The sequence below is a fragment of the Lactuca virosa genome, chromosome 5 (genome assembly GCF_052849685.1).
Source record: "Lactuca virosa cultivar CGN04683 chromosome 5, Lactuca_virosa_CGN04683_v6, whole genome shotgun sequence".
NCBI lineage: Eukaryota > Viridiplantae > Streptophyta > Magnoliopsida > Asterales > Asteraceae > Lactuca > Lactuca virosa.
In genome coordinates, this window is record NC_136430.1 from 33,583,345 (window position 1) to 33,595,846 (window position 12,502).

At 32.5% G+C, this 12,502-nt stretch overlaps 1 protein-coding gene across 1 annotated transcript; it reads right to left on the reverse strand.

Annotated features, from left to right (window-relative positions):
- Positions 1 to 1,033: 1,033 nt before the first annotated feature.
- LOC145114949 (long chain base biosynthesis protein 2a) lies at positions 1,034 to 6,663 on the reverse strand. Its single transcript, XM_079051080.1, has 12 exons — positions 6,385 to 6,663; positions 6,222 to 6,287; positions 5,166 to 5,254; positions 4,869 to 5,014; positions 4,661 to 4,785; positions 4,486 to 4,579; positions 4,222 to 4,385; positions 3,947 to 4,108; positions 3,117 to 3,243; positions 2,858 to 3,024; positions 2,590 to 2,697; positions 1,034 to 1,508 (listed from the first exon to the last, which is right to left on the reverse strand). Exons 1-12 carry the CDS (start codon positions 6,508 to 6,510, stop codon positions 1,413 to 1,415), a joined length of 1,470 nt encoding a protein of 489 aa, XP_078907206.1. The 5' UTR covers positions 6,511 to 6,663; the 3' UTR covers positions 1,034 to 1,412.
- Between the last annotated feature and the right edge of the window lie 5,839 nt (positions 6,664 to 12,502).

Below are 12,502 nucleotides of genomic sequence, written 5' to 3' on the forward strand. Positions count from 1 at the left end.
TTTTGTATTTTGTTCGAATAAGTTATCTATTAAAAAGTTCTTTTAAGAAGCTTCTTAAAAAATTATGTTATAAAATTTGGAAATTGTAGTTATGTGGTATAAAAATAGGGCATTGTTTTCTCTATTCGCGCAGGGCATGGAATTCCATAGGACCGGCCCTGGATACAACCCGCGACACGCCACGAAATAAACGAGTTTGGGTTGAGTTTTTCAACTCGCTAACCCGTCAAACTGTTTATTAAACATGTCATATATGAATTTCTTAAAGATATACGGGTTGACCCACCATTTAGAATTTTAATAAAAAAAATTATATATTTTTTAAATGTATTAAATATTATACACTATACAGGTATAGTTTATACTTTCTACTAGAATAGGATGCCCGATACCATTGATCATTTGGCATTTGGCGTTTGCCCTAAATAATTTCAGTATCTCACAAACAAAATCGAAGAAGTCTTCTTTCGCTCTCCCCTCTGTGATGAACGACAGACAGAACAAATGCACAAAGAACGGCAGCATGAATGATTGAATCATTATCGAACGATGCCGATGTAGACAATCCATTTGTTGCGATCCAACCCATAAACACACGAACCCAAATCTGACCCACGAACCCTTCAACCTGTGAACCCGTATAAATAAATGGGTTTGGGTTTATGTTCCAAACCGTTAACCCGTGACATGTATAGTTAAATGAGTTGTGTTCGGGTTAGTATATTTTGACCCGCCAACCCGAACACGACACGATTGTCAGGCCTAGCTAGAGTTGTGTTTGACTTCAGAAGTTTATATATATATATATATATATATATATATATATATATATATTCTCAAATCATGCATAAACATTGTGTTTGTTTTCATGAACTAATAAAACTTTAAGGCTATAAGAAACGACCAAACCATCCATAGCGACATAAACATTAGTTAATATTAATGAGACTGAACAGAGCATATTAAACTGCGTTTATCATGAATTGAATTAGAAAAGGTTATACGGCGTTTAGATGGGAGTAGGTACAAAAAAGACATGAAAGATGAGTAATCATATCCATGAAAAATCAAGTTAAACCATAACAAGACTAATGATACAATACAAGAGGAGCAATTATGAGACCAAGAATCTATTATAAAGAAAAAAACAAGAACAAATCATACAAATATTTACTGGTATCCCATTCATTCTCCAACCAAACAAACCCATGCCCGAGCATGGGATTGGAGTGAAGAACGTTTCAAGGACTCGAGAAGAGAAGAGGTACAAGAATTAAAACGCACACTCACAGAGAGGGACATAGCATAGCTGTAGCTGCATCTGTAGAATATGGTGAGTTAAAATACAGTTACACTTTTGAAAGAGCAATTGCAATTCCATTCACGGCTTTAACAGATTGAAAACCAACATTTTACTCCACTTTCGTTCTGCCTTGTTCAAGTTGCGCCTTCTTGGGTTCCGCTGGAAAATATTTTATGCCCACCATGTCACCCACTCTACTTATAACCTGACAGATTCACCTCACTATGTTATACTCAAAACACATGCTACTACATTGTATTGTAGTAAACAAACCTACACATACAGCACCTAGCTAAAGGTCTCAATATTATATTACCTCATAAATATATCATATAAAATGTCAATTTTGGGTTATTGATACATACTCAAATGTACGATACCAAAGAAAAAAACTAACTCAGTTGCTTTCTTCGGATTATTACTTTTGTACTGGTATTTTGGGAGCATATTTAATATATAAATATTTATGAAATTCTAAGATGTTTGACAAAAAAAGTGTAGGCATGTCATGTGTAACCTCTCAACTCGTTTTGACCAGCCTTAAACTTCACCGTATGTATGTATAAATTATAAAAGCATCCAAAGTATGGTTTTTACTTTTTTAAGATTAGCTTTTTTAATGCTTGAAAAAGCTTCTGACCATTGGGTGGGGGTCATTTTCCTTTTTAAAACCCCACTCATGTGTAACTTGTACAAGCAACTTATTCACATTCGTTTTATTTTTTATTTTACATCATTTTCAACTTTTATTATATGTTTTTTTTTCATAAAGTGTAAGAAATATTATAAGCAATTAAACGTTATTTTATTTTAACTACTTGGAGGCATAAATATTAAAAAAAAAGTTGGAAATTCTGTAACGCTCAAAATATCAAACATCAAATATATGTTTTTAGTTTTGTAAAAATATAAATATAAAGAAGTTAGAAATTTGATAACATTTAGAAATACATAAATAGTATAAAATCAGAAATTTCATAATATTTAAAAATATATAAACACTTATTATTATTTTAATATTTATTATTGTTTTAACACTTATTGTAATTGTAATATAATTAATATTAAAGATATATATAAATTAAAATTGGTGGGACCCATGAAAAAGCTGATGAAAGATTTTTGTTATGGTGGAGAGCACAAAAAGCTGTAACAAAAAAAATTCACCACTGCGGATGCTCTAACAACCATACGAGGCAAGCCCAATAACAAATGTAAAACGACCAAAAGGTAAGAAATTATAAAAAAAGAAATAAATTACGTAAAGGTAAAGGTAAAGTTTTTACCTCTAAGGCTTTGATCATGTCTTCCCGTGTATGAGCAGCAGAAATGCATATACGTGCCCTAGCTAACAGTAGAGGAGTTGCTGGAAATGCAACAGTAACAACCGCCACCTGTCACCATACATGTACAGCTCAATCACAATTCACAAACCATAGTCTCCTAAAGAAAACATAATTCATAACAAGATTTAAATATATATATATATATATATATATATATATATATATAGAGAGAGAGAGAGAGAGAGAGAGAGAAATACAAGAAACATACATTCCGTTTGAGACACTCCCTTGAAAAGGCAGGGATTTTTGCAGGATTATAAAGCATTATAGGCATTACAGGCGAATCGTTGTCCCCTAAAACCTCAAACCCCATTTTCTGCAATTCTGATCTAAAATAGTTGCTGTTCTCACGAATTTGAGCAAGCTTCTGAGCACCTATTTTGGACAAATAAAAAGTGAAAAAGTCAGCTAATTATTGTGCGAATGATTAAATAAGTGCTGAGAATTATAATTATAATTATTTGGACCTCGACTAGAGCCATCCTTTCCAAGAATAACCTTTATGGAAGATATAATTTGTTGAGCAGCAGGAGGTGATATGGATGTTGCATATAAATGAGCAGGACAGGTATATTTTAAATATTGAATGAGTTCCTGGAATCCAAATAGATATGTCAGCGCACATTTCATTTTATCACATGGAACAAAGAGTCATTTTATTAGAGAGCAACTACAAAAAATATATATATTATATTATATTATATCATGGGCAGTTTTGCAGTTTAACCACTATTCCACTAATACTTAATTTTTTACAGAGTAAGTTACATTTTTCATCCCTGAGTATAGCTGTTTTTTTCAATTTTGGTCCTAAATAGTTCTCTTGCAGCCTTGATCTTTATTTGAGATTTTTGTAACGTTTTTGGACACTGCTCTAACTAAAACGACTATATTTTGGGACCAAAATTGCAAATTTCAGCTATATTCAAGGACCAAAAATAGTCATTTTACTTGGAACAGGGACCAAAAACTAGCTATACTCGTTACTCAGGGACCAAAAATGTAACTTACTCCTTTTTCGAATCAAACCACGGAAGTTTCAGATATTTTTTCAAATTAACATTTTTCACATGTTATATAAGGTTTGAGGTTACACTGCTAATTATGTTATATCAGCTTTCAAATGTAATTTTCCAAATTAACCATTTTGACCAGTTATATATCATGTCAAAAGGATTAATTTGGAGAAAAAAATAAAGTATTAAGTGGTTGAAACGCAAAATTGCCCAAAATATTATGATTTTTCTGTAATTTGCCACTTTAACCCTCTGTAAATCATGTGTGAAACGAAACAGACCTTTGATCCTGCTATATAACCACCACATGATCCGAATGATTTTGTAAAAGTTCCCATCATAACATCCACGTCAGCAGTATCCACTCCTAAAAGCTCACACACCCCTCTTCCTGTTTTCCCAACTGCTCCAATACTGTGAGCCTCATCCAAATACACGTACGCCTGTTACATATATATATGCAGCATATAAATAAGAACAGTGTCCAGTTTTTTAGTAATAACATGTTCTGGAATTTTATTTTTATAGATTTTAAAAGTTAAAACAAATGCATCACCTTATATTTTTTGCAAATGGAAACAATTTCCGGAAGCTTGCAAATTTCGCCTTCCATGCTGTATATTCCCTCAACCACAACAATGATTTTCTTCCAAGGTCTATGTGTTCTTGGTTGTCCATCAGCAATGTGTTCTCTCAAGACTTTCTCCAAATGAGAAGGTGCTTTAGATTAAAAAAAAAAAGAGTAGTCAATATAATACAATTAATAAAAATAAAAATGCGGGTATTTTAGATAGAACTTTAACCGTGTGGATAGACTTACTGTTATGCTGAAATACCCTAATTGTAGCACCTGACCCTCGAGCACCATTTACAATAGAGTTATGGTTTAAAGAATCACTAATTATTAACCCTCCCTGTGAAAATCCACATAAAAATGAAAAACCATATAAAAAAATGTTATAGAGATTGATTAGTTATGATATATCAGGACTTACTTTTCCAATCAAGACAGGAAGGATAGCAGAGTTAGTGACATAACCCATGCCAGTAACTAAAGAAGCTGGTTTTCCAACAAAATCAGCCACCACCTCCTCCAATTCAGAGTGCAGTGCTGTTGTGCCTAAATAAATTTATACAAAAAAAAAAAGGAATTCAAATTTTATTCACGATAAAACTACTACAAATAGTCAAAAAGAATTATACCTCCATCAACGCGACTACTGCATGTGCTTGCAAAGTATTTCTTCAAAGACTCGATTACACGAGGGGTGCAATATTCATCTGCTGCAGCAAATCCAAGGTAGTTGTATGATCCCAAATTAAGACACCTGCTAACTTTTTTAGTTCGCCTGCAAAAATATATAAATTTGGTAATTTTAGGATAAGTTGTGGGGACAACTTTTTCAAAGATTCATTATATACAAGGAGAACTGATGAGGACATAAATGATAACATGTCATAATAATGTTGCAAACATATAATGTGTGTTTGAACACTCACTTGAGTGTCTTGTTATTATCATTGGAAACACGCTCCACCACATCAAACCAAGCATCAGGGGGGCTTGATATAGGTCGTCCAAAACAATCCTACATATTAAAAAGCAAACTTAATTTTTCAGGCAAGAAAATTAAACCAGATATCAACATGAAAAGCAGGCAGACAGATAATTTTACTAGAGCTTTACTTAAAAGGGTGATAATGAGACTAACAATTGCATCCCCATTGGATCTTTTAGAGATTCAGTATCAAGAAAAACTCGATTTTTGCCAAAAAAATATATATTTATATAGTCCACATTGTCCAAAAAAGTAGTCTTGACTCCTTTTAGGAATAACCAACATGTCCAAACTTACAGCTCCCAGTGTGTTTAGATGTGGATTTACAAAGTAGTTATTGCAACTTGAAGGATAAAAATCAATATCCCTTATAATCCATTTGATTAAAGTAAGGATTGTTAGGTAGCTTACAGTTATCTCAATAATCAGCTTACGGAAATTCCTTACCTACTTGTCCAAATCTAACTATTTTGACCCAAAATAATCATAAAATCATAATCAATTAATCATAAACGCTTTTTGCCAAACACTCAATTGCTTATTGCAAACAATCACTTTAAACACACATCCAAACAACCCCCACCCCTGATTAAATGAATCCTTTCGATACTAAATTTGGTAATTAGATCCCCTCTCCGAGCAATCAACAATTACTTGTAAATTGGTTGAGGAGTTGCAGGCAAATTCAAGTACGCACTAGATCCCCTATCTGAGCTTCCATTTTATGATTTCCAACTCGTGAGTTAGATCCCAATCCAACTCAAATCGCATCTTTACAGGGATCTGCCTCGGTACGTGCCCAGATACATTCAATAACGTGCATATTCTTTCTGGTTGATCAAACTAGCCTTTTAGCATGTCCCTTACTAATTAAACAATCCCAATCATGCTTTATGAATTACAAAAAACAAATCAACTAACTGAAAACGTTTCCAACTGCATCATTTCTATCAACAAGCATAACAAACCGAGCAACAAAAGCGCAAATTACGTTTACCTGAATACGAAGATAGAGGCGGCGAATATAGAAATCTTCTAGCCCTAAGCAGATCGGTGCATATCCCTGATAATACATAACAGAGTGATCATTTTAAGCATACTAACAACACTTTTCAATGGGAGAAACGCCTAAGCGAAAGCAAAAGTAAGATATGATGCACCTGAAGATTGCTAGCTTTCCACCAGTCAACGATATTACGGAAGAAATCGCGCAATTGACCAAAAGCGAAGAGCAATCCGTAGCTGAAGTAGGTTGTCAAGGCAGTTATATACGGAATCGTGATCATCTTGACGAGTAAATGACGGTCCCTTCAGTAACGAAGTTGTTATGAGATCGAAGATCGGCAAGGAAACACAACGCCGGCTACTTCAGAGAGAAGGAGAGATTGAGTGATTGGATATGAGGAAGTGGAACTTTCTGCTTCCGGTGGCTTTCGATTGATTTAAGTTATATATAATTTCTCCCTACACTAATACTTCATTGTAGTTTCAGCCCCTCTACTTTTAATTATTCTTTTTTCACCAATTGGGCTCTAATGGGCTCTAGTTAGAACCAGCAAAAATCCGTCAACTCAACTTGAGCTTGTCTAACCCATTAAACTAAATGAGTTATTATCCGACTAAATAAAATAAATGGAAATTTAAATATTCTTCAATATTCTCTTTCTATTCATTTTTCTTAATACGTTAAAATATTATTAATTTTATTAAATATGATACATATTAATATTTAATATGGATAGGAAGATGAATAAAAAAATATAGACCGATATTTAACTTCAAAGAAATGTTATGTTTTTTTTATTATTTTAATCTTTGTTTAGAGATTCATTGTTATTAGTTTTTTATGTTGAAGATTTCAAGATTAAATAGATATTGTTTCAATCATAATTGTAGATATAGTTACGGTGTTAAAGTTGCAAGTTGCATCAGGAGTTTAAATAGTAACTTTTATGATTCAAAGGTATCATGAGATAGGAAGTCGTTGGTTTTTTCATATGTGCACCACAACATTAAAGGTAGGAAAAAGAGGAAGCCAACAAAGTGTATTCCAATTATTTTCTAAAAGTATTGAAAAGATCTCATCTTTATCCATAATACACATACAAATCCAACGGACATCAAAAACCTAATTTTGTGGAATAAAATGCAATATTACTTGCATTTATAATCAAGAGTCTATGTTTGATGTCGCCTGATTTCATGTCCAAGCAGAACTTTAAACATTCTCCATCCACCTTGCATATCAACCATCAGGATAGGTATTATATTCTTATTTATAGCATTAAACTTTCAAAAAGTCTACATATTAAGATATTGTATTTTTACTTTTAATTCCATTTAATACATCATACTTTGAAGATCTACTTAATTATGGAATTATATTATGACGTAAAATCATAGTCTACTATGCGTTGTAGTTTTAGGTAAACCACAATCATCACATCTCATTTAGTTTTGTTTTTGCATCAGAAAGTTTCCTACTTTTTAGTCTTAGTAAGTCATTTTACATGCACAAATAGAAACACAATTTTTTCATAAAGTTTCTTACTTACATTTTGTTGATTAATGTAGCATCTTGCTTTTATTTAACATCCTTTTTTATTTTAGTTAATGTTTAATATGCTAGAATCAGATATATTGATATTTGCTAATTTGTTGTTAACCAATTGCTAACCATTTGAATGCAACTGTCACTTCCACGTGGAAAAAACAGAAAATACAATAGAAAGTTGAATTTTTATGTTTTTCTAGGTAGTTTTGAAGGTTAATAGAGAAAAGGAAAAAGTATGTAGCGTCCAACTACTAAAAGTTATTTTTATTTTATTTTTCACATACTTGCTAAAATCAAATACATATTAGGATGAAAGTTAAACTTTTTTTTTTATGAACGGCAGATGATGTGAAAAAAGTTATATGGAGTGTGAAGAAGTAGCTAGGGGTATCTTTGGTTTTAGGTGGAACTTGTGGCGCTAGCTTTGGGTGAGTGAAAAAGGAGGGTATTCACTAAAAAGTGCACAATGGAGAGGCCCAAGATAAGACAATCGGATGAAAGTTAAACAATCGATGTGCATTGTTATAAAAATTTAGTTTCTTGCATCCTAGTTATAAAATTTTAGTTCCTCACGTCCTATTTTCATTTTGTCTTAATGCAACATATGAAGAAAAAAAAAAAAGTCGTCAATCTATCAAGTATGAGGTATGAGAAAATCCGGGAATCCAAGAATATAGGATAAACCAAGCCCATATGGTTATGAACCAAGAGAATTTCTAAGAACAAAACTATGGGTCATCAAGTAAAACTATGGGAATTTCTAAGAATTTAGAAGTTTTAGTTTCATATAGATTGATATGCTTCCAAATTTTGAGAAGTTAACCCACATATAATTATAAGAGTATACAAATGAAATTAATCAAGACATTCTTATGTTTGTAATCCAAACATGTATCTCATTAGCACTTACTTCTCATTTGGAAATCCACTAAATCGCAATGATTTCTCAAACTCAATAGTTCAAATGATAGAACCATTATTAGTTCTTACAACTTAATCCAATATGATCTTCTAAGAAACAATCATATGATTCCAAATTTAGAATACTCAAATTCCACTCATAGTCCTTTCAACTTCATATTGAATATTTTAATATTCACCAAAACCTTTATCTTGTTTTGATGAATTCCAACCAATATTAGTCGATTTAATGGAAATATCTTCTTCGAATATAGAAGTAACATTTGATTCTAAATTTCCAAACAAGAAATCAGTACATATTTCTATTGAAATCATAGACCATTATGTTCTAACTGATTCTCATATTCTTTGGATCTATCTCCTTTCATTTTTCTCTCGAAAATACATATATAACCTAGTGGCTTACATCCTAGAGGTATATCCACTAGATTTCATGTGTGATTTTGCAAGATAAAATCTATTTCACTTTTAATTGCCTCTCTCCATTGAGGTATTTCGTAGGAATCTTTTTCATTGTTAATTCCTTTTTTTTTGAAAGTTTGAGGCTCTCTTTCAACCATATAATTGTAAGAATCATCTCCAAAAGATTTCTCAAATCGTGCCCTTTTACTCCATTGAGACTAAATTTCTTCCTCCAATTCTTCTTCATGAGAAAATTTGTTATGCCCAATTATTTTTTGGAGCACTTATCAAAACATAAAAAGCACATTTGCGTTTGTCGATTCTATTAGCATGCCTTTATAAATCTCCAACATTTTAGAGTCATATAGAGGAATATAATAAGAACTACTATTGTTTTGTGCATAACCAATAAAGATGCAACCAACAATCTAATGTCCAATCCTTACAACCTTGGGGTTATGTATAAAACCTTTGTGAGACACCCCCATATTTGAATGTATTTGTAAGATGATTTTATACCCGACCGTAAATTAGATATTTTTTTTCCCGTTTTCTTTTGGGGTACCTTATTTAAAAGGTAATTAGTTGACAACACAACTTCCCACCACATTAAGTGTGGCAACCCAAAACATAAGAAACAACATGACATTCATCATTTCATTTAAGATATGATGTTTCCTTTTGGTGATGCCATTTGTTATGGTGAATAAGGTGCCTTAAGCTCATGTTTAATACCATGAGTTGTAAAGAATTCCTCAAATGGTGATGCATATTTGCATCCACATTGACTCTTTTTGTTGAGATGATTCTCAACCTCACTTTTGTACAATTTAAACTTGTACATCTTTACTTTTAAGTAAATTAACATAACAAAGTTTAATGCAATCGTCAATAAAAGTGATAAAGTTCTTATATCACCGTTATATGGATTCGACTTCATATCACACACATTTGTGTGAATTAATCCAAGGGGTTTAGTTGTACTTTCAACGAACTTGAATGATTGGTGTATTAATTTTGACTCAACACAAGTGTTGCATCCATATTTTGACTTATATGAAAGTGAGGCATGTGTTCAAGTTTGATTAACCTTCTTAACGTGTCAACATTAACATGTCCAAATCTAGCATGTTACACATTAGAAATTTAAGCAAGTAAGCGGAAGACTTATCCAACTCATTGATATTAGGCTCATTAGCTAATGTATGGAATTTAAACATTTCACCATCCGCATAACACTTGCCTACAAACATACCATTTTAAGTTAGTACAAACTTATTGGACTCAAACACCAAACAAAATCCATGTTTGTTGAAAAACTTGTCACACCCCCGAACCAGACGGCGGAAACGTCCGGGGGCTTGTGCGTGACTTCATCTTGAAATATCATTACAGTGAATATAATTGAAACGTAACATCATCATCATCACACATGTAATATAACAACATTCATTGTTTACATAGAGTATTATATTTGAATATTACATGCCAAAATAGTAAGAGTATGATGAAACAAAATATAACACAATATCCATTAGTTTGTTTCGTTCATCCTGCTTCAACGGTTTTCTGAGAATACAAGTTATTCTGAAAACGGACAACATAAAAATGTTGGTGAGTTCATAAGCATGTTTGTGAAAATGATTTGTATAACTTTGAAAACCACCAGAAAATCCGATATTTTCTTAAAACTGTTTAGTGTGTTTGTGTTAGATCTTGTATTAATGCATGTATGTTATTGTTTATTTGACTAAAAAGGTAAAGAGAATGTAAGAGCATGTAAAGAGAATGTTCCCAGACAACCCGATGTTGCCTGTAAAAAAAAATGGTCTTCCATAAACTTCATAACGTTAATTCCTCTAAGCGAGCCGTCATAACCATACTAAATAATGACAATTTCACCTGTCTTGGCGTCGTTGGATGCCAGTTTTGACTTTGATTATAAGGTTTTCGTCACCCTAGACTGAGTTAGTCTAACTGTAGCGAACAGCTCAGGTGTGGGGTGTCATCCCCGTATAGATCTATACACAAATCCCCGTTCTCCCTCCAAGAGACTCTGGTTATAACTACAGGCTACGATCGTACACTTAATAGGTGCCAACCGACAAAAACTCACTAGATCCTTAATCGAATTTACGCGAAGAAAAAGGTATAAACTCCTTCCAGGCCCAATGATCCATGTAAGTGAACCACTAAGGCATCGCTAAACATGTAAATCATTTCAAGACCCAATTGGAATGAGATTATATAACATGGGCCCGAAATATATATATGAAAGGACAACTAAAGCCCATTTCACATGTAAAGTATTTACAGGCCCAAATGGCACACAAATAGTATCCAAGGTCCGTCGCACATGTTAATGGGTCAATGAGGCCCAATAAACATATACAGGACCTCTCACACATAAAAATGGGCCACTAAGGCCCAATAACCTAGAAAATGATCAAATTAAATCCATTTGTTGGTTTATCAATGGTTTTGGCTCAAGTATTTACTAAAACATCATAAAAAAAGAAGAATGCATATAAAACCCATTCCCAGGCCCAATAAACATGTAAGTGGACCACTAAGGCCCACTATACGTGTCTATTATTTTCAGGCTCAAAAGGAATGTGAATGTCTATCCTAAGCCCAATATACATGTAAAAGGACACTAAGGCCCACTAAACAAGTATATTATTTCCAGGCCCAATAAGGATATGAATACCTATCTTGAGCCCAATATACAGGTAAAAGGACACTAAGGCCCACTAAACATGTATATTATTTTCAGGCCCAATAAGGATATGAATATCGTTTTTAATCCGTTTGTTATTGTTTTGTTTATTTAAGCTTGATTATTTACATAATTGATATCTAAAGCCCACTTTTTGTAAAAATGACGTTCTTGGCCCAATAAGCCAAACATTTACAATTAAGGCCCAATTTTTGTAAGAATAACACTTTAATCTCCAATTTTGTTAAAAACTTGTGTTGATGACTACTTTGTGATAAAAATAACATTTTAAACCCATTTTTGTCAAAAATATCATTTTTGGCTTGGTTTTTGTGAAAATACACATTTTTCTGGTTTTTGGCTTTTCCGACCTAGTTTTTAGAAAATTTGTAGAAAATTCATCGTAAGTCGAAATTTGGATCCGTAAATTCTGGAAGTTTGGAAATTTTGTCTACTTTGTTCACAAATTTTCTCATAATTTTTGATGGCCTCAAACTAGTGTGAAATTACTCATCTTCACAGGTTGGTCCGAAATTATTTCAAATATGATAGGCAGTTTTGTAAAATTCGCCAAAAATTATAGAAAAATCGTATGAAAACGTGAGAGTAGTCATTTTAAAGGTATAAATCTGAACTTTATCCATGTAAAACAGTTTTGAAAAATACTTCCATTTAGAGGGTC